This window comes from Trachinotus anak, unplaced genomic scaffold (genome assembly GCF_046630095.1).
Source record: "Trachinotus anak isolate AG129_WGS33_773 ecotype Australia unplaced genomic scaffold, CSIRO_AGI_Tana_v1 ptg000025l, whole genome shotgun sequence".
NCBI classification, from domain to species: Eukaryota; Metazoa; Chordata; class Actinopteri; order Carangiformes; family Carangidae; genus Trachinotus; species Trachinotus anak.
Window position 1 is genome coordinate 15,436,073 of NW_027273876.1, and position 20,444 is coordinate 15,456,516.

Consider the following 20,444-nt stretch of genomic DNA (forward strand, 5'->3'; position numbering starts at 1 on the left):
CGGTTCTTCAGCTTGATCATTCCCACGTCGTCCTCCAGCTCCTCCGGTGGCACGTCGATGTTCCCGGAGTACCAGAACACCCACCAGATCAGGCTGAGGAAGATGATGATAGCCCCAGCATAGATGAACAAATCGTGGATAACCAGCCCTCCGAAGACCCCCACCATCATGATGAAGACACCAAGTATGTCGTGGGCCACTGCGAACCAGAAGGAGCACTTGCAGCGGCCAACTCCTCCGTACCTCCTCTCCATGACCGGCTCTACCTGTACAGATGTTGACATGGTGGTAGTGGAGGTCCTCCAACCTAGAATCCAGATGTGGAGACAAGTCTTAAGCAGCGGGTGCTGGCAGCTGATGCACAGTGAGGTTTGCTTCTGAGTGACTGACAGAAACAATTTGCTGCGACACTGGTCAAAGTACAATGTACACAAGTGGTTATCAGCAAGAACCACACAGGCTTTGTGATTGTATTGGATGTTTCAAGTTGCATCACCACTGACAAAAATAGTGTTTCCACTTTCAGTCATTTACCTTCTCTGTTCAAGCCCCCTGGCTATAATGTTTCCGCCTCTGCTTCTCTTTCAGGATGGGGATCCACACCAGCCCCATCACTACAAACATCAGCCCTATGGACAGGCAGGCCGAGGCCACAGAGCCGGAGGCTTCAGTCACCCCCGACGACTGGAGCAGGAAGAGGAGTCCGCCTGCAGCAGACATCAAGGATCCCATCACCATCACTATGATGGGCTTGTGGAGGTAGGCCCTGCATGGGGCCACTGCAGAGCAACAGTGAGGGTCTGGATACAGGCGCCCAGAGTCATCTGGAAATGAAGTTTCTCCAATTACCTCCATGGCAGCTTCGCAGAACACCTGTTAGAGTTTTGTTTCTCCCCTCTGTGAAGCTTTAAGGCATGAATAATAGAAATACCAGACACTGCACATCCACAGCTTCCTGACTGTCTTCTTTATCTCTGTCTTGAGCCTTCCTGTTTGTGAATGCGGCCACGTACCAACGGTCACATGAAGGAGCTACATCATGTGTATGATCATCGGGAGTGTCTGCATGATGCATCTCTTACTATCCGGCCCTGTGACCCGTCAACACACTGTAATTCCAGATGGCCCACCACACCCACGCAGCAGAGGAAGGGCTTGGATGAATGGACAGACCCGGCCCACCTGTCGAAGACGAAACCATCACCACTGATTGGCTGGCCATAATGATCTTCATTACATTACACCTCCAACATACTTTACGTACAAATTTAGAAAATTCCTATTCTGTCACAGATCTGCATGTGGACATATGGTTTTTAATTTTTCAGCGCAGAGAACATTTTGGTGTTTCGTGTAAGGGATGAAATTGTGCTCACGTGGATTCATTGCATGGAAGGAGCAGGCAGCAGCTGCACAAGCCTGAGTATAATCCCTTTAACAATAGGAATGTCATCTGATACAGCTGGCAGGTATACAGTACACGCACAGTTCCGATGGCTGCATCCACCGTGAGCAAACGCTTCTCAAGGCTGATGCTTTTCTGATGATAGAGCAAACAGAAGGTGTAAGAACAGTTCATGTTTACTGTTTGGACAACACGTGCACGGTATACACGCTGAAGGCTGCAAAACTATTATTTCCACAAATATTCTGTCAGTTATATTTATTTATTTTAACTTTGCACTCAATCCATAAATAATGATGATCTGAATGATAAAAAAGCAAGTATCTGGTGCTTTTTCTTGATAAATGACTTCCACAATCACTCAATTAACTGTTAAAATGACAATTAATAAATATATTCATCATCAGTGAGTCATTCTCCATAGCTATATGTTCACTCCCATCATGGAGGATATAAATATATGTTTGGGTGTTGCTCTGAAGTTTGAATCAGTGTCTCCCTGAGGAAAGTGACTGGTGGAATTATCCTAAAAGAACAGGTCAAAACAAGTTTAATGTTTTTTAGGAAGTCAAAACAATTCACAAAGAGTTACTGTAACCAAAACAGTACATAAATCACCAATACCATATGTATACTTATTATTTAACACTATATGAATGCTGGGAAAAAGGCCCATTTTACAAAACAGTCAGAAAACACAACATAGGCAAAGATCATTTCAGATAACAACGTTTATACTCTGCTTCATTCACGCAAAAACAGACAGACTGAATAAATTGGTCATTCTATGAACAATCTGCTTGTGTACACTGTGTCAAATGTCCAGGGTGGGAGGGTAATGTGAGACTCATTTCACTTTTGGCACTTTTCTTTTTACTTTGGACTCAGTCTTGCCCGCCTTCTTCGTCAGTTTGCTCTGAGCTTTTGTTCCTTTCTTCGCTGCAGCAGGTTTGGGAGCTTTCTCCAGCTGCTTCTTTTTCAGTGGCTTCTGCAAGAAACAGAGGAAATAAGTGTCTGAAATCCACCTAATAAAAAAAACACTCAACTGTCTACATTTTTCTGAGCTGTCGGTTTAAACCTTGAGAAGTATTTAAAATTGTAAATCCAGCAGCTGCAAGCAGTACTGACCTCCACTTTAGGCTTTTTGCTTGGTGTTTCTATGGGAACCAGCTGTGGGATTTCTTCCTCCTCTTCTTCCTCCGCCTTCTTTTTCTTCACGTTCTTCTTCTCTCCCTTCCCCTCTGCAGTGGTATCTGTTTGTTTTGTGTCCTTTGTCTGTTTTTTCTTCGCCTGCTTTTGGGCTGTTCCTTTCTGAAATTCACAAACACACACGCTGGTTATTTCACTAATTTCAATAAATCTGCCTCGAAGACAAAGATTTGAGGACAAGGTTGTTCTCACCTCTTCCTTGGGCTTATTTGCCTTCTCCAGCACGCTGAGGTGGCGGAGGTCTGAGGTGTAGATGGGCAGGGCCACTGACGTTTGACTTTTTATGTGGATGAGCTTCAACACTGGTCCTTTCTGCAGCGACAGCGAGAACAGAATATTTAAGCGAAAACAAGCTAAAAGCCAAATCAGTGCAATACGGTGGGGCTGTGCCGACAGTCGATGATCAGAGTGATTGTTGATAGCTTATGTCAAGGTGATATTTGGCTTGTTTTAATTTATCATCATCAGGATTATATTAAGTTTAATTTGCCCTGCCTACTTTCACACATACAGTACGACAGATGCTTGCAAAACACAGAGAGAGACAGAGAGACGGGGGGAGGGGTCTATAAACAGCTGTTTCTATGCACCCCCCCCTTGCTGATTTTGACTGATTGTGACTTATTATTACATGTAAATAATTAATGCTTTATTTGTGATGACAATTTTGTTTAGTGTAGCCATAAAATGTATTTGTCATCTTACTTACACTGGACACGCTTGTGCACTGGACAAACTGGACACGCTTGTGCTTTCTGTCTCTCTCATATGGTAACGTACGATAAACAACCCCCCCCCCACCCCCACCACCACCACCACCCCGCGACCACATCAGCTATTGGCAATTTGACAGGCTGATGATAGGACAACAGAATATAGATAAGATCACACAATACAATATTCCCTTGTTAGTGAGCATTGACTTGCAAAGGGAAATTTAGGGGAAGTTGTGCAGGGAGTTTAATTTCTAAAGAGCTCAGCCCATTACTGACACTGAATTTCGTTTTTTCCAGCTGGCTGCACCAACCGTAATGAAAACACAAGACGGGTTAATAGACTCACCACTCGCAATTTGGCCACCACTGTCTGGACAGCAGCCTCTATGTTTTCTGTGACCTCATCTGCACTCATGCTGGAGCTGGCAACACGAGCCATACTACAACACAGAGCCACAGTGCAAGGTTACACAGGGCTACACTGTAGCATTTAAAGTGACAGCATGGACATTAAGTATTTTGTATCAAAGTTGTAGAGACAGGCTCCATGGGAAGAGGAGGTCCATCTGGATTTACATCGAGTTGCTATGGCACCCAGCGTGACCCGTGTCAAACACTGCACAGAATCGACAGGGTTGTTGTGAGGTGCTGTTGATTTTAGACAACATATATTTAAAACATTCTTCAAAACTCTAATCTTTGGTTTGCCTCCTTGTTGAAGCAGCACTCAGATTAAACGTTAAACCTAAAGCTGAAGAAAAAGAAGAATGGCTTCACAGAGAGCTGAATAAAGTTGTTTTAGTTTATTAGGGACACAAAGAGCGGCGGAGCAAATCTCACCAGCAGCAGCCCTTGTTGGTAACCTTCAGGCTCGAGCCCTGGATGACACTCTGGATGTCTCTGTCCAGATGTTTGCTCTGCAGGTTCACAGACAGTGGTTCCCTGGTACATAAACATAAACGGTAAGAATATAGTAACCGAAGCTACAGAATAACCCAACACAGATGTACATACATAAGTTACATACAAACATAAGTAGATTTGTAGAAATAATTCACAGTTTTGCACAAAATGTAGAAAAGAACTTGCTGGCATGGAGTTCATGCTTTAAAAGGGACTTTTATTGCTTTATTTTATGCAACTGGGGAGTGAGCACGATCACCTTTTACCTTTCATTAATCACTAAAAAGTTCTACTGTAACTCATTTCTGTTAGTGGATACTGACATTTGGCTTTCCAGGTTTCTATTTATATGTGTGTACATATGTGAGCCAAAGACAAAGATATTTTCCATTGCCCTGATGGACAATAACATTTTTCTGATTCTGATTCACTCCTCAAACCTGGTTTTAACTACACTGGTTATTTTTTATTTATTTTGCTCATGCAGCACTTTGTATTGACTGGCATTTTCTCTTTACGTTCACTGTTCAGAATCAGTTAAAGCCAAAATCACACATAAAAAAAACAAAAAAAAAACAAAAAACAAACTTTTTGGTCTACAATATCACAAAGTTCACCATTTGTTTCGACACCAAATATGAAACTGTGATTATTTCTTCCATAGCTGACAAAGACCCACACCAACAGACATCACGGCTGCAGAAAAACTCTGCTATTAAGACAACACAGATGGGATAGTCCTTACTTTTTCCTTTCATAGAAATGTTTTCCGAGATGGGATGGCAGCAGGCGGCGGATACGGTCGTCAGACAGAAACATGTCAAAGTTCCCTAAGAGACGGCGCTTAGCTTCATAAGGTTTGTACTCTGTCCTCAGGACTTTGTAGGGGATGATCTGCAGAAGGTACAGAGACATATGACAATTATGTTCACCATCAACAGGGGGTTTGAATGTAGACCAAAAACCTTGATGGCTGGTAAAACTCTTAAAGAACAAACTTTCCAATCATGAATGTATATAATTTTTATTATACTCCACTGTACATTTATTCATGCTGAGCTATGTGTTTACTCCTCTGCTACTATTCATGCAAGATCAATCAAATCAGAAGCTGTCAGTGCTCCACAAGGACTCTGACTGGTAGGTACCTCAGATATGCTTTTGACACCCTTTGCCTCCAGCAGCTTCTTATAAAACCTCTGGGTCTGCTCCGAGGTCATGTTGGGCTCGTCCCTGGTGAAGAGGCAGATCTCGTCTGTGTCAGGCCTCTGTCCATGGGGCAAGGGACTGAGGGCAGAAAATGAAATGTCAGTGTCTGTGAGAAAATAACTTCTACACAAGAACTGCAGGTCAAGTATGAAGAGAGCTTTGTGCTGCTGTGTGTGAGACTCACATGCGGATGGTCTGCGCCGCTTTGGGGATCTTCCAGAGGGTGAAGAGCAGGCTGATGTGCTGAGTGTCGTCCAGGAACAGAGAGTCACCGGTGGACTTGGTTTTCAGGAAAGCCTGCAGAGCCTGAACGGCTTTTTTCACCTGACAGAGACATCAACTCCAGAGTTACAAAACACGACACAGACAAACTCCAGCTTCCTTCCACTCCTACTGGGCCACTGTGAATTAGCTTTGTGGCTAAAGCTCTCGCCGGGCGAACAAGCCAGCTACTGCTAACTTGTTGTTGATTCATTACAATATAATTTATCACAGTCGTGTAAACTTCCATTAGCCGTCGCGCTGTTCACAACGAGTTTAAATGCACTGCAGCAAAAAGGAGGTTTTTTTTACCTGAGCCCGGTCCAACACAACTTCTGTCTTATCAGCCATGCTGCCTGCTTCACGTGTGAACCACGGCCGCGCATGCGCATTTGGTACGCGCGACGTCACACAATACAAAATAAACTTTATTTGTACCGAACGTCCGGAAGCTGGCGGAGCAGGTTGAGATGGCGGCCTGTGCTTCAGTTGCTTTAACTGAAGGTAAAAAGATGTCAACCTAAAGGGCTGACGTTTGTGAGGAAAGCACGATAAAGAGACTAGATTACTACAAAGTTATTGTGTTTGGAAGAAGTGAAAAGTTTGATAACCGTGACCGAGTTTAGCTAGCCAGCCTGCTGAAAGCTAACCTGGCTGCTGAGATGAGGACATAAAGGGGACCTTCTGATGGACACGTCGTTAAAGGTTCCGAACAGTCCCGATAAAGGGTACATCGAGTTTCAGAAAGAATTTGCTCAACAAACAGATGACAGCAACAGTGTTGCTTCAGAAAGATAAACGTCCAGTTGAACCAACTATACAACCATTAACGAACTGACCTCGGCTTCAGGGTTGCACTTTAACATGGGGAAATGTGAGATCTGAACTCTGACTGATACAACTGATGAAAGTTTATGCAATAGTCCAGTAAAAAAGTCAGATATTTAGGTATTGATGTAACTAAAGATGTGTGAATTACATAACAGCTTAACTTTCTCCCTAGACCTAATAAGACAAAAAATTCTGAATATGTTGCTTTATCAAGTTTCAGGTCTTAACAGGGCTGAGGGTATTTCAAGACCACCTGAAAAAATGATCTCAGGGTCCAGAGAAGAAGGTAGATTTGACTTACTTAGTTTTATTGACTTTAGTAACACATTTAAAGCAAGATGATTAAGGAATAACTTCTATGCTGTATTTTATTCCAAACAATACTTTTAGAAAGTTGAATAAATGAATAAAGGTATCATACATGCAAGTTAATGGATTGTTGTTTGGTTATGAACAATTCCTTGATAAATGCTTTTCTGCAACAAGGAGAGAATTTAATGGTGTAAAGAAAGTATTCCTAATGGTCTTTCACATTTAATGAGAAGTCATCTTCATTTTCAAGACCAACTGAGGATAGAACCCTTCTTGATGATAAATGGTACAAACATTATGAATGCATAATTTCATTCTATGAAAGCATGGGATTTAGCATATATACATATGATCTATTATCAATTAGATTTTGAAAACAAAAACACATCAATATTGTGTAGAATATATATTCAACAGATCTATTTTTACCCAATTTTTATATATTTTTTTAGATATAGAACCTTTTAACACATTTATTTTGCCATTGTATACATTCAGTTTCTTTTTGGACTCAAATGAAAGATGATATATTATGAAAAAGTAATCATATTAGAATTGAATGTGAAGGTGTAATTTGATCCTATATGGTAAAGTTTACATACATAAATGCAGAGTAAGAAAAGTTAACTTGGGAATAGTAATAACTTGTTTCTGGTTCATAATTTTATACTAGTTAAGTTTATTTATCCCAACTTGTTTTTATTGTATTCAATTTTATTTATTGACATTCTTGTTGATTCTCTGTATACAATTATGAAGAGTACATCTGCACTGTTTGTATATTTGAATGTTTTCAATAAAGATTGGGGGAAAAAAATGGAAAATTTGTCAGCTTTAAGTTCTCAGGATGGGTGCAGATCAATCTTAACATGAAAATCACTGCACTGAAAATGTTTTATAAAATATTACAGTAAATTAAAAATGTACGGCAGCCAAAAAAGAGTTTAGTCTAACTGAGAGTTAACAAAATCAGCCTACACCCATATCAATGTGAATAAATAAGAAAAACCTTCCAGTATTGATCATTTCAGAACTATTACTATTCAAAAGGAAAGAGTCAGGATGTGATATAACAAGAAAACAAGCACACCTTTTCCATTGCAGCTTGATCATTTATTTAAGATTTCGATTATGGAACAGCTGTGTGTGTCTGTGTGAGTGTGTTTATCCTTGGTTCACCAGAGTAGTGTGTGAGCTCAATCCAATTAAACCATCTCATGTGGAGAGAGACCAAACTAAAAATTTTGGTACAGCAATCCTGAAAACCAAATAAAATGTCCATTGGATTCTTAATCCCACTCTTTAAAAAAAGGAGATGTACTTTGCTAATTATGATTACAGGCTAACTCTGCACTTTTCCAGGATATGAAATCATTCTGTAGTTTTTGTTTTTTCTTCCCCAAACTCAGTAACACTGCATCCATCTCCATTCTAAAAACAAATGGTGTGGCCAGCCGACAGTGCGGTTAGCTGTGGGAGTACAGAAGGGGGACATGTAGCTACATTAGTGGCATAGCTGAGCTCTCAATATGAGAAAGCTGACACACTGGACTTGGTCTCTCGTTTCATATTGTTCATCATAAAAACTGATTCAGTCTTGTTTTCTTCATTGGACAAAATTTTATTCTCCGTCTTCACTCCTTGTTGTCGTTGTTCTTCTCTTTAGCATAGTTGTGTGTAAAGAGAGAGTAGCTGTTTGGGTCGGCTCTAGCAGCGTTTCTCCTCTGGTAACGAGTGGAAGAACTCCATGCATGCTGCCACTGTTGCATTTAGTCCTTTTCTGGCACCAGCTTCAGCACTTTGCCGATGGCGATAGTTTTGCCTGGAGGAGCAGTGTATGAAGAGGGATGATACATTGTGATACTAGACTTCTGTGCTTTTCTTTATGTCAGAACTAGGTGAAAAATAAGTAAGAAATGCGCATTCATAACACATCTCTGCTGCAACCTTTATGTCCATTGCTTCCTTATAAACCAGCTGTCAGAATTCCTTCAAAAATACTCACGCCCACAGTGACCTTACCTTCGTCTCGCAGCGTGAATCGTCCCATCTGAGGGAAGTCTTTGAAGGTCTCTAGGCAGATGACTCCTGCTGCCCGGAGCCTGGCGATACACACCTGGTCCTGCTTAACAAAGCGTGGTCGCGTTTTGCTTTTCTCCCCAGTTTTCTTGTCAACCAGACAGATTAAGGCCTGTGGTGAGGACTCAAAGAGTTAAACTGCGCTCCAGTCAGTCACAAACTGATGGCTGCACTACAAACCACAAATAAATGTTTCAGCAACAGCTTGTGAAGTAGAGGAGTGAATCACTTACTGTGATTTGCACCTCTTCAATGCAGGTGTGGATGTGAAGGACTGCATTGTAACCAGGACAAATGATTGATTTGTGCTCAATGATGACAATCTGAAATGAAAGGAGCAATTGAGCAACATGCAAAAAGAATTTTAAAATCAGAAGTCACAGTCAGTTTATTTGGCTTACTCCTAAACAGTGAAGGATACATTATGAACAAAATTAACAACCTCTCTCCCTATTTGCATTATACTATATATTCAAAGGCAAAGACAAAACACTTCAGTGCCTCACTCTCCATCTTTGTTTCAACTGGCTTCTGTCCACTTCCTCTAAACACTAGACAATAAATAAAATTACAATAACGCTCTACATCAAACAGGCTGCTGACTGACTGCCTTCTACGGTGGCTGTGTATAAACGCCTGGCTTTAAAATGGATTGGTTTGCACAGCCATCCCACCCACAAAGACCCTGCTTGGACAGACCCTATCCCCTACCATTTGTAGCTGTTGCTATGCCAACCTGCAGCAGTCAGTGTGGTGGCAGTAGATAAAATATAGGAGGAGGTTTAGTTAAATTTTATCTGTTGGCATCAAATTGAATAAATGAGAACCAATCAAGCCTGTTGCAGCCTGGACCCTCAACCTTTAATTCAAATTTCTAGCTTCTCTTTGTACCTGTTCTAATTGATTTCTTGTACATTATTTGTTCACTATATTTATGTGTTGGTTTTAATTGATTGTTTCTCTTTTACCTTGTATCTTTTTATTATTTGGATTTGCTTGACGTCATTGTAAATGAGGGCCTTGCCCTCAATGACCCTCGAGTTTAAATAAAGATAAATAAAATTCTCCCCCAACAACTAATGAGAAGTCAGATCTACAATGACAACACCAGCGTGCAGTGACTGTCTTCATCTGGTTCTCACCTGTGCGTCAAAGGTGCGACCAGAGTGGCACAGGTTGTCAGGGCTACAGAGGATAAAACCAGGCAGGATTTCTTCCTCCTCGATGCCCTTCAGCCTCAACTTCAGATTCTCCCCTGGACCTGCATCGTCTGTCTCCACATCATCGCTCAGCAGGCTCAGTACCTCCACTGTGTGCTGCAACACACACACACACACACACACACACACACACACACACACACACACACACACAAACACACACACACACACACACACACACACACATACACAGAGCAATTTGTGAATGTATGTTTTCAATAAACAAATTATTGCAGTACTGTAACTGGACACATGGCTGGCGTTGGAAGTGAAACTGATTCCTTTCACAATCTTCTTTGCGTCTGGGCTGCAGCACATTTAATGTAAGAATGAGGCCTTGAAGTTATTTCTAGTAATGGGTTTATTGGTCCCATGTGAGTAAAGCAAAGTCATACAGAGGAGATCTCACCCTGTTTGGCATCATGACCAGCTGCTGGGCTTTACTGATGGATCCAGACTCCAGCTTCCCAAGAATGACTGTGCCCATATCCTGTAAACACACACACACACACACACACACACACACACACGTTGAAAAAAATGAGAGCAATTCAAATCAACTATGAACTTCCACCAACTTGTGATTGGTATAATCAGTACATTGTGCAAATAAATATTTTGATGGTAGCATACTGGTGATGTTGTATTGATGAACTTGTGAATGGAATTTTTTATTGTTGCCACATCACACTATTGCGCAATGTATTTTTGTCTTGTGTCTTTCTGACTTTTAAACCAATCTGTGCCACATTTACCTGGCAACAACTATGTGATTGGTTAAAAAAGTTTCCTCATTTAAGCACCTTGGACCCACTGAGTCTCTTTGCACTTGTCACTCCAGAACGCTGAGAGTCAGTGAATACGTTCTAGCTCAGAAAACTGCCTCACGATTTCAAGAACAAAGGCCTCTTACATCGGTCTAAAAATACAGATAACTAGAGGAGAAATTCAGTACAAGCCTCTGATGAAAGGGAACACTTAAAAGGAATCCTTTCACATTTTGGGAAGTGGCTATTTCTCCTTCTGTCTGACAGTTATCTGAGAAAATCTTATCATCACCGTGAGACTGCCAGACAACCAGGAGAGACTTGAGGAGGTCACTGTGCCCGGCTAAGAAACCCGTCTTACAAGCCCAATGTGTCTTTTTAAACTTTGTTTTGTATGGATTAATCCAGTGGGATATAGTGTGTTAGTTGGTGAACTTTAGAGGTGCTGGGAGGTGGATTTTGTTACATGGCCAGGCTAGCAGTTTCCTCTAAACAAACAGTGCTTTCAACAGTGCTTTCAATAAAGTACATTGCTGGTCAAAACAGTGTTTGGATGCATCATAGAGGTAAATTCTAAAATATGTAGTTTAAGTATTTTACCTTTATTTTAAATTATTTCTGTGCTATCATTCTATTATCAGCTTTGTTAATTTAAAATGCTTTAGTGTTACATTAGGAATTAACAGCACAGTAACAAAGTATGACTCACTTCTTGAAGCAGTGTAAATATAAGTTAATGGCGATGGCTGATTTCCAGTGCCCAACAAAATAATCAGGGTAATTGTTTTATTCTCAGCTCTGTGAAAGCTTGCTGTACAGTACATCTCAGCAGGGCAGCCATTCGTATGCAGCACCCAGTTAACTGCACCATAATCCCCTTATATCAGGACAACACCAGTTGGGACTACTTAGTCATATAACCGCTACATAAGGCTCTTATGCAACCTCAGTAAGAGAGGAGTATTTACAATGCATCCAGAAAGTATTCAGACTCCTTCACTTTCTTCTCAGTCTGTTATGTTGCAGCCTTTTATCCACACTCAAAATGTCATAATGACAAAGCAGAAACTGAATCCTAGAAATATTTGCAAATTTATTAAAAGGAAAAACTAAAATATCACATCGACATAGATAAGTAATCAGACCCTTTACTCACCACTTAGTTCAAGCATATCTGGCAGCGATTACAGCCTCGAGTTGTCTTGGATATGACATGATAAGCTCTGCATATCTGGATTTAGGAACTTTCTGCCATTCTTCTCTGCAGATCCTCTCCAGCTCTGTCAGGTTGGATGGGGACTGTCAGCGGAGAGCCATTTTCAGGTCTCTCCACAGATGTTTGATTGGGTTCAAATCAGGGCTCTGGCTGCGCCACTCAAGGACATTTTCAGAGTTGTTGAGTTAGTCCTACTGTGTCTTGGCTTTGTGCTTAGGGTCACTGTCCTGAAGAAAGGTGAACCTTCGGCTCAGTCTGAGGTATGAAGTATGAGGTATTCAGACCGTTCACTATGACACTTGAAATTTGGCTCAGGTGCCTCCCATTTCTCTTGATCATCTTTGAGACGTTATAGTCCTTCATTAGAGTCCACCTGTGGTAACTTCAGCTGATTGGACATGATTTGGAAAGACGCACCCGTCTATATAAGGTCTCACAGCTGACAGAGTAAAAACCAAGTCATGAGGTTGAAGGAACTGCCTGCAGAGCTCAGAGCCAGGATTGTGTCGAGGCACCTTGATGAAAACCTGGTTGACAGTGCTCAGGACCTCAGACTGGACTGAAGGGTCACCTTCCAACAGGAAAATGACCCCTAAGCCCACGGACAAGACAGCACAGCAAATTTGGCTTAAGGAGCACCAGATGGCACCATTCGACCTGACAGAGCTGGAGAAGATCTGCAGAGAAGAATGGCAGAAAATTCCCAAATCCAAAAAGACTGGGGTAGAGGGTCTGAATACTTATGTCAATGTGATTTTTCAGTTTTTCCTTTTTAATAAAGTTGCAAAAGTTTCTAAAATTCTGTTTTCACTTTGTGACTATGGGGCACTGAGTGTGGACTGATGAGAGGGGGGGTGAATTCAGTGATTTTAGAATAGGGCTGCAACATAAGAAAATGAGGAGGAAAAAGTTAAGGAGTCTAAATACTTTCTGAATGCACTGTAAATAACAGAGAGGCAAGAAGATTAAAAGATGTTATATGAAGAAAGGAAAGAGCCAATGATTAATGTAGGGACAACTGAGAGGTCTCCAAAATAACTCGATTCCACCAGTGCTTACAGTTTGTGTTGAACTGCTTCCAACACCTAAACAGAGACGGATGCCAAGGAGCTGAATTATCCTAAAGAGGGATGACTATATAGCGGGTTGCAAAGTGTGCGTGTGTGTAAGCATGTTGGTGTGCTCTTGGAAATAATCCAAGAGGAAGGAAATAAACTGGAGAGGGAGCAAAGAAGATTTTGGCAAAGTAAACAAAACCAGAAGAAATTTGACGCCCACTTATCTGCTGAGGAGAGTGCAGTGGAGAAGACAATCTGTCACAGATTGTTGTTTTCCCTCTCTGCCCTGCAGCTGCTCACCTTGTACTTGTCTACGATAGGTAGTCTGACTGGTCCGTCGCTGGATCTGGTGAAGTTTGGCAAACTGTCCAGGTGGGCAATAAATGGCAAACCCCTGGCAAAGGAATGAAAATAAGATCACCCATCACAGTTATAAAAATTCCATTTGTGTACTTGCTGTCAAAAATATCTTCACGAGTGCAGCTGCTGTGTCTTCTGGTCTACCAAGGGTGATTTGTCACAGCATATGACTCTTTAAAATGAACTTTTTGATCAAACCACAGCTGAGTATAAAATCTGAAGCAACAGAAAATGTTGCAGCCAAAATCCAGACTCAGCACAAACCAATGCATCAACTAAAACTAAAAACGAAATCCTCTTCAATAATGAAAAAAAATATCACCATAGAAGACGGAGAGAACAAATCTGCTCAATGCCCCATAAGACTAGTGAAGTTTTAAAGACAAACATAACTTATTTATGAATTTACCACAATGTTCTCAACTTAGCAAGTTTCTCTTCACTAACTACAATGAAGCTGTTATTCGTAGATGTCGACAAGCCTCATCCCTTAATTACAGTTGGTCAAAAAAAAAATCACAAAAATGTCTTTTATAATTGTTTATGTCTGAATTGCACTAATCTTTCTGTTCACTGAGCAAATGCCTTTCATTTTTGAAAGCCCTCTTCATGCTCATTTGATTTGGCTTGAAAACACAAAGCAGACTTCACTGCTCAGTGAAGTGTATCTTGGTGTATCTCATCATGTCCTGCGTGGAAACACGACCACATAAACCTCTGTAAACGCAGTAGTTACACGCTTTGTTAACATATGACAAAGCATCACTGCTCAGGTAAATAGTGTGACTTCCTCTCTGGGGCTTCGGTTATTAGACAAAAACATTAACGCGTGGTACACAGCGGCTGGCGAGGATTGCTGTACATACAATGGAGCATCTAAAATTTTCCACGTGACCTATACCACATGACTATACTACATATTGTACTACCACTGAATAGCATTCGCAGCAGTGACAGAGCAATTAACTGGTCTGTTGCTCAATCAGGCCCAAGTCTGGTATTTTGAGAAAACCAGCATCTGTTGATGCTGTTCACGGGGCCAATACATTTTTTTTTTCTTTTATTGTGAACATTTTTTTATTTAAAATACTAAGTCAAGAGCAGAATCTACTTAAACAAGAAACAGTAGTGTAGTGTAATGTTCATTTAAGTTAAGCAGTTTTGTGTCTCATTTGTTATTATTATTAAATTGATGCATTTTATCAGATGAAAAAAATAAAAACAGCATCATATTGGCATTATACATCAGCCACTGGCCACCCTGCTCTCTAAATATCGAGATCTGGGTTTGGAAAAATCTATGTCTGTCAACTACCGATTCACAGAGCTGACTTACGTGTACCAGGGACATTCAGGTACAGGATCCTTGAGGTTGGCACCTGTGAGTCCAGAGCAAGGCATAAAGTGGATGTCCTTCTTGGGGTTGAATCCCACCTTCTTCAGAAATGGCACCAGCTTCTCCTTACACTCCTCATACCTGTGCGAAGTTAACAAAACCATGACGTCATAGACTTCAACAAACAAATGAATAACATCACTGATTTGTTGCATGTATGGTTGGGAATCACAACCCAATTCCAAATTAGAACGGGTTCCAAGAAGCACTTCACAAAGAAATGCTGTTTATCAGTTCCTAAACATCTACAAGGACGTCAACAGCTATCTGCCAGGACCTGTCCGCGCCCTAACAGCACGCATCAGCACAAAAGCAGCTTTGTCTAAACTCAGTGACAGCCTTCAAAGAATGTCCGTTTGTTTATATACAAGCTAGCTACACAGCGTCAGGTGAGGTTGGTGCATCCTTAACAGCTCCAACAGTTTCAAATTTACAAAAAAACTATTAACTCCATAAAAAAAACAAGCTGTGAAGGATGGGCCAAAGAAAAAGGTCAAAAATGTGGCTTCACTTTAGAGAAGAAAATGACGACAAGGCAAGGTGCAGAGTCTGTGGGAAGCTGATTAGCTCCACGTCCAGTTGCACATCTGATCAAACATTTAAAGCAGCAGAGCGTCAATCCGAAGACCGTGCAGACTGTTCCATGCCTTGCTGCTGCTGCAGCTGTAGGAAATCACAGAGCTCAGGTGCTGCACAGTGGTCCAGGCTCAATTCACCTCTGGATCAATAAGAACAGTTTGACATTCGCCCTCATGTTTCTCTTACAGGAGGGGATTCTCTTCCGATTACAATTTAATTGTTGCAAAAATCTAAATGCGACAGCTGCACTACATCTCGCAGGATATCAGTCATTTAAAGGCAGTGGGCGAGATCTGGAGGGAATACCAATTCTAATGTTTTTAAAACAAAGTCACAGATAAACAATGTCGACGCTAATCTGCCATCATCCTTAAATATGACTGTTGTTGTGCCAAAGAAATGTAGGTATCCAAGGTTTCTCCAAACAGGCCCTATGTTTAATGCAGAACTGCCTCTGACAGTGCTAAAGCCAAAACAAACACAAATCTATTTTCATCCGTTCACCTTTCTAGGCTCCAGTTGACAGTGGGGTCATCCATCTTGTTAATCAGGACAATGAGATGCTTGACTCCAGCTGTTTTAGCCAGCATGGCGTGTTCCCGTGTCTGTCCACCCTTCTCAAAGCCGGTCTCAAACTCCCCCTTTCTCGCAGAAATCACCTGATACAAACCAAGGAGGCGGGCAGAAGCAGTTCCACCATTTAGTGACAAACATTTAGAAGGAGTGATGTCTCATAAATAAATCCTTCGAGCTCATTTACAAATCATACAAAAAAGATGTTTTTTTCATACGTTTTTCCTTGTGCTGAAAATATCTCACCAGTGGAATCATTTACAAATAAATGTACACAGTGTGAATAAAAATGGTTTGACTCACAAGAATCTGCATGTGTCAGTACAGGATTTAATCTGTGAGTCTGAGGTTTAGGGCTAGTTAGCGTTATGGTTGACTCTGTGTCCATGTCCATCTCACCAGGACTGCCAGGTCAGCTTGTGACGCTCCGCCAATCATGTTGGGGACAAAGCTCTTGTGTCCAGGGGCATCAAGGATGGTGAAATGTTTTTTCTCAGTCTCAAAGTAAGCTCTCCCAACCTCCACTGTCTTCCCCTTGTCTCTCTCCTCCTGGTTTGTGTCCAGAGCCCACGACAGGTACCTGCAACAACCATGTTTATTTATTATGTTTTTATAAGGACTTAAAATCACTATTTGTGTGTGGCAAACACATTTATTGGAATCACAATCAACCTTTTCTAAATTTGCTTGAATAATGCTCATCTATTTTCACGGTGAAAATATGGTCAAATTCACAGGTTCTGGAGGCTTCATCAACATATTCTAATAAGTGCATTATGGATTCATTCACATATATTAAAGATAAACAAAATACACTTTCGAGGCATGTTGTTTTCAGACAAAACAAAGTAACAACACAACCCAGCTCCATGAAAAGAAGACACAATAGTCACCAGTTGTTATGTAGAACAATTCGTCTGCAGCTACACAAACAGCACTAGCCTTTCTCACCATGTCTCCCTGTTCTTTTCCTTCGCTTCTCTTTCATATTTTTCCAGGGTTCGCTTGTCAACCATTCCAGTGAGGTACCTAGCAAGAAGAATACACAACAAAGTGAAACCTTGCAAGAAAGGTGGCCACGCAAGTGACGCTGTGTTGGTTTTATCTGTGGCATCATCAGAGCAGAGGTGAAACTGAAGCTTCGACTGAAAAATAATGTTGTGCAAAAAGGCCACTGTAGCTGGCAGCCACAGAATACTGCAACTGTGAAAAATGTTTGTTATTTATCTTCGGGGTATGAATGCAGTTTGAGCTTTCTATACAGTGCTCTAATATAATGATGTACATTAATAGAAATTTAAGTACTTCATACTGCCCTAAGATATTTCTTATTCACCGTGGAGCCACTGTGACCGGCCGCCAAAACACACAAACTAGATTACTTACATGATTTGTCCTCCGATGGTTGATTTACCGGCATCTGACACATAAAAACAAGAAGAAATCTTTAAAGATGAATAAAACTTTCTATGATCTTCCTCAGAAAAGAATAATATTCACACATTCACATGAGACGCACCCACGTGACCGATGAAGACCACGTTAACATGTTCTTTCTTGGGGGCATCTGGCGGTGCCGGAGCCACTTTGGGCACGGGCATCTCCTCCTCTTCCTCTTCCATCATTTCCTCGTCCTCCTTCCTCGCCGCGCCTTCCTCGCCGGCTCCTCCTGCCTCCAGGTCCTCCTGTCCTCCACCTCCCCCACCTCCTCCAGGCTCCTCTTTCTGCTCCCACGTCTCTTCCTCTGTGGTCATGTCTGCCTCCGTGCCTCCGTTCTCCACCGGAGCTGGAACCACACACAGTTACTACACCTACAGACCTGTTATTTCTCTGTAACGTCTGGACGACAACTCACAGCTTGGAAGAGGAGGAACATAACATAGTTTTTGGCCGGAGAGAAAACTTGCAGACAGACCATGAGTGAATGTTGACTGATTCCACATCCTGGACTTCATTCAAGCCACATTTCTGCCAGTTTTTTCCTTTTCGCCACACTTAAAACATTTTACCACATTTGCACAAAAATCTGGAATGAGATCCCCTCATGCTCATTTCAAACACACACAGAAACAATTCCAACACAGAAGTGCGCCGAGTAAAGACACCTCATTCATCTGTATCTCCTGCACCACTATCATTCACATGCTCTTCTTAGAAATTATGTTTTTTTTGTGTGTTATTATTGGTAATTACTGCGTATTATGCAGGTCTAGATATGTCATTTTATTCTATTGTAATTTTATCTTGATTATAGGGAACCTACTGTGTAAACACTCCACAGCTACACACAGGAAAACTAATGTCTGACATTCTGATTTTTACATTTTACATGAAATAAACTGATAATCATAATCAAAACGTTTTTTCTGTCTCCACAGCTGACCATCCCTCTTTGGTTTGCAGCCCTAAAGTCAACTGCTGATTGTGTTCTTGCATGGCTGCAAAAATAATGACAGTGGTATTTGATTTCCAGGTGCACAAACTACTACTGCAACTGTGCCTTGAATCTAAATATGTAATATGTGTCATATAATGTTCATAAAATTTATTTACCCTCACAAATAATCTAAAAAGAGTTGGAGGGCTTCACAGTGTGTTGTCTCCTTGTCCTGTCCACAGCATTCTGCCAAGCAAACAAATGCAACTCAAAAACGGTAACAAGAGTACTCTGAAATCTGCTGAGCCCTGCAGATGAAGCATCTTCCCATGGCAACACACAAATAAGCCTCCAATTTCAGCAACTAAGAAATTACGCAGCCCAGCAGTCATGTACAATGCGACGTTTATAATCAGCCTGTGAGAAACTGCTGCTGGCAACTCAGAAGGCTATTTATGCACCAACTTTGTTATATGCTTGAATTAAAATTTGTCATCTAGGCATGTTCAGAGAAATGTGAAGGGTTGAGTGTCAGAATAAACATCAACATGAATGTGTCCGCAGGAAAGGTGAAAAGGAAAGATTTCTCCAGACCCTTATCACTGTCTGTTGCTTGTATAAACTACATCTGATCATTTTGTTTGGTCGTCCTCTGTGACTCCCTCTGCTACAGCTACAGTGCTCAGCCTTTCTACTAAAAAACAAAAACACCACCAGTTCTTTGTAACTTGAGTAAAGGCGCACAGCATTCCAGGCCAGGCCAAAATTGTGAATGAACCTGACTCAGGGCAAATGACAGTATTTTTCTGGAGTAACCAAATACATTCAAATTGCTCTAACACACAGCAGGCCAGGGCCTTGGACATGCAGTACTTGACACATATCACAGTGTGTGCCAATGGGATGTCTATTTCGGGCATGGACAAGCGAGGTTGCATCATATTATTCGTAGGCCCATGCACATGGCTTTACCAGTACCAGTAATCTAAATACAGTCCAGTAAGTTACACCACAAGTAGAGAATCAAAAGTGAGCATGCTTTCTTGGTCTGCATGCGGTTCGGTCTTGGATTACAATCTTGGCTGCAGTTAAATTTGCACACCTGAGCCTATAACCACACTGTCATGTGGTAAAATCCTGCCTGACAGCCACGTTTGTGATTGAACAACCTGACCATGCAGTGCCAGGAGTTCACAGTGGATGCATACCGGCTGTTTCTGCTACCTCCATGCTGGCAACTGGATCAGGGGCACCTTTGAGGAGAGAAAACACAGCATGTCAAAACTTTCATAAATATTTATTAGGCACGGGTGGTCACGTTTGGCGTTCGGTTGTGACAGTTACTACGTAATACATGAGCTATTGCACTATTATAACACATGACTAACACTCGAGCCGACTTGTTGATTAGTTAGTGGAAATGCGATAACTGAGGCACTGGCTGGACTGAGCGCAGCGAGTTGCAGACAGGAAGGCTGACTTAGCTGGATTAGCAAGCAAGCTAGCAAGTTAAGCTAACTTCCAGCCAGCTGTCTGGCATTCACCTACCGTCTGGAGCCGGCATTTCCACGGCGCTGGTTTGAAGGAAGCTCGGTACAAAAACCGGGGCGTTAACGTTGGGAACAAACGGCTTGGCGTTGACGTTGAGGGCGGCGAAGGCGGTCGGGAGCCCCGCCGCGGCAGCCGGGGCCTCGGCATCCTCCTCCAGCTCCCACGAATCTGGGGCTGTATCTCTCGGGTCCATCGCTCCTTTCTCCAGAGTTGACAAGCTTTCCACTACCGAGAAAGGTGGATGATTTTTGTGGCTCCGTTAAAACGCGTTTAGTTGCCGGTGTGTTTTAGACTCTTATCAGCACGTTTGGTGGAGTCCCCATTGCTTTGTTAAAGCCTTGCACAAGCAAGCATATGGATCCCGTAGCCGACGAGAAGTGGTCTTCAGCCGCTGCTCGTCCTGCAAACACCGCTAGAGGCCA

The 20,444-nt window shown here is 41.9% G+C and overlaps 2 protein-coding genes and 1 non-coding gene across 4 annotated transcripts; all 3 read right to left on the reverse strand.

Annotated features, from left to right (window-relative positions):
* Positions 1-1,938: 1,938 nt before the first annotated feature.
* rsl1d1 (ribosomal L1 domain containing 1) lies at positions 1,939-6,171 on the reverse strand. Of its 2 annotated transcripts, none has more exons than XM_071463460.1 (9): positions 6,016-6,171; positions 5,627-5,766; positions 5,382-5,520; positions 4,979-5,127; positions 4,171-4,272; positions 3,677-3,770; positions 2,807-2,926; positions 2,534-2,716; positions 1,939-2,390 (listed from the first exon to the last, which is right to left on the reverse strand). In XM_071463460.1, exons 1-9 carry the CDS (start codon positions 6,052-6,054, stop codon positions 2,253-2,255), a joined length of 1,104 nt encoding a protein of 367 aa, XP_071319561.1. In that variant the 5' UTR covers positions 6,055-6,171; the 3' UTR covers positions 1,939-2,252. The 2 variants fall into 2 exon arrangements, with proteins under 2 accessions (XP_071319561.1, XP_071319560.1); XM_071463459.1 differs by having other exon boundaries at positions 1,939-2,393; positions 6,016-6,170.
* LOC139609339 (small nucleolar RNA SNORA55) lies at positions 3,848-3,979 on the reverse strand. The gene has a single exon (XR_011685207.1). It is a non-coding gene; the product is annotated as a small nucleolar RNA SNORA55 (small nucleolar RNA).
* A 1,766-nt stretch (positions 6,172-7,937) lies between the features above and the next one.
* Positions 7,938-20,441, reverse strand: gspt1 (G1 to S phase transition 1). Its single transcript, XM_071463456.1, has 14 exons — positions 20,020-20,441; positions 19,680-19,724; positions 17,614-17,880; positions 17,481-17,514; positions 17,046-17,123; positions 16,494-16,674; positions 16,026-16,180; positions 14,883-15,023; positions 13,487-13,580; positions 10,555-10,635; positions 10,068-10,241; positions 9,159-9,248; positions 8,869-9,037; positions 7,938-8,668 (listed from the first exon to the last, which is right to left on the reverse strand). Exons 1-14 carry the CDS (start codon positions 20,213-20,215, stop codon positions 8,616-8,618), a joined length of 1,758 nt encoding a protein of 585 aa, XP_071319557.1. The 5' UTR covers positions 20,216-20,441; the 3' UTR covers positions 7,938-8,615.
* Positions 20,442-20,444: the final 3 nt, after the last annotated feature.

What these genes read in the sequence shown, in the direction of transcription:
- rsl1d1 (XM_071463459.1), bottom strand. Translation starts at nt 6,054, where the DNA reads ATGGCTGATAAGACAGAAGTTGTGTTGGACCGGGCTCAG. An exon ending in TTGTGTTGGACCGGGCTCAG is followed by an intron (nt 5,767 to 6,015) that starts GTAAAAAAAACC and finishes TGTCTCTGTCAG; the next exon opens with GTGAAAAAAGCCGTTCAGGC. An exon ending in CAAATAAGCCCAAGGAAGAG is followed by an intron (nt 2,717 to 2,806) that starts GTGAGAACAACC and finishes TGTGAATTTCAG; the next exon opens with AAAGGAACAGCCCAAAAGCA.
- gspt1 (XM_071463456.1), bottom strand. Translation starts at nt 20,215, where the DNA reads ATGGACCCGAGAGATACAGCCCCAGATTCGTGGGAGCTGGAGGAGGAT. An exon ending in ACCATCGGAGGACAAATCAT is followed by an intron (nt 17,124 to 17,480) that starts GTAAGTAATCTA and finishes TCTTCTTGCTAG; the next exon opens with GTACCTCACTGGAATGGTTG. An exon ending in CTATCGTAGACAAGTACAAG is followed by an intron (nt 10,636 to 13,486) that starts GTGAGCAGCTGC and finishes GTGTGTTTACAG; the next exon opens with GATATGGGCACAGTCATTCT.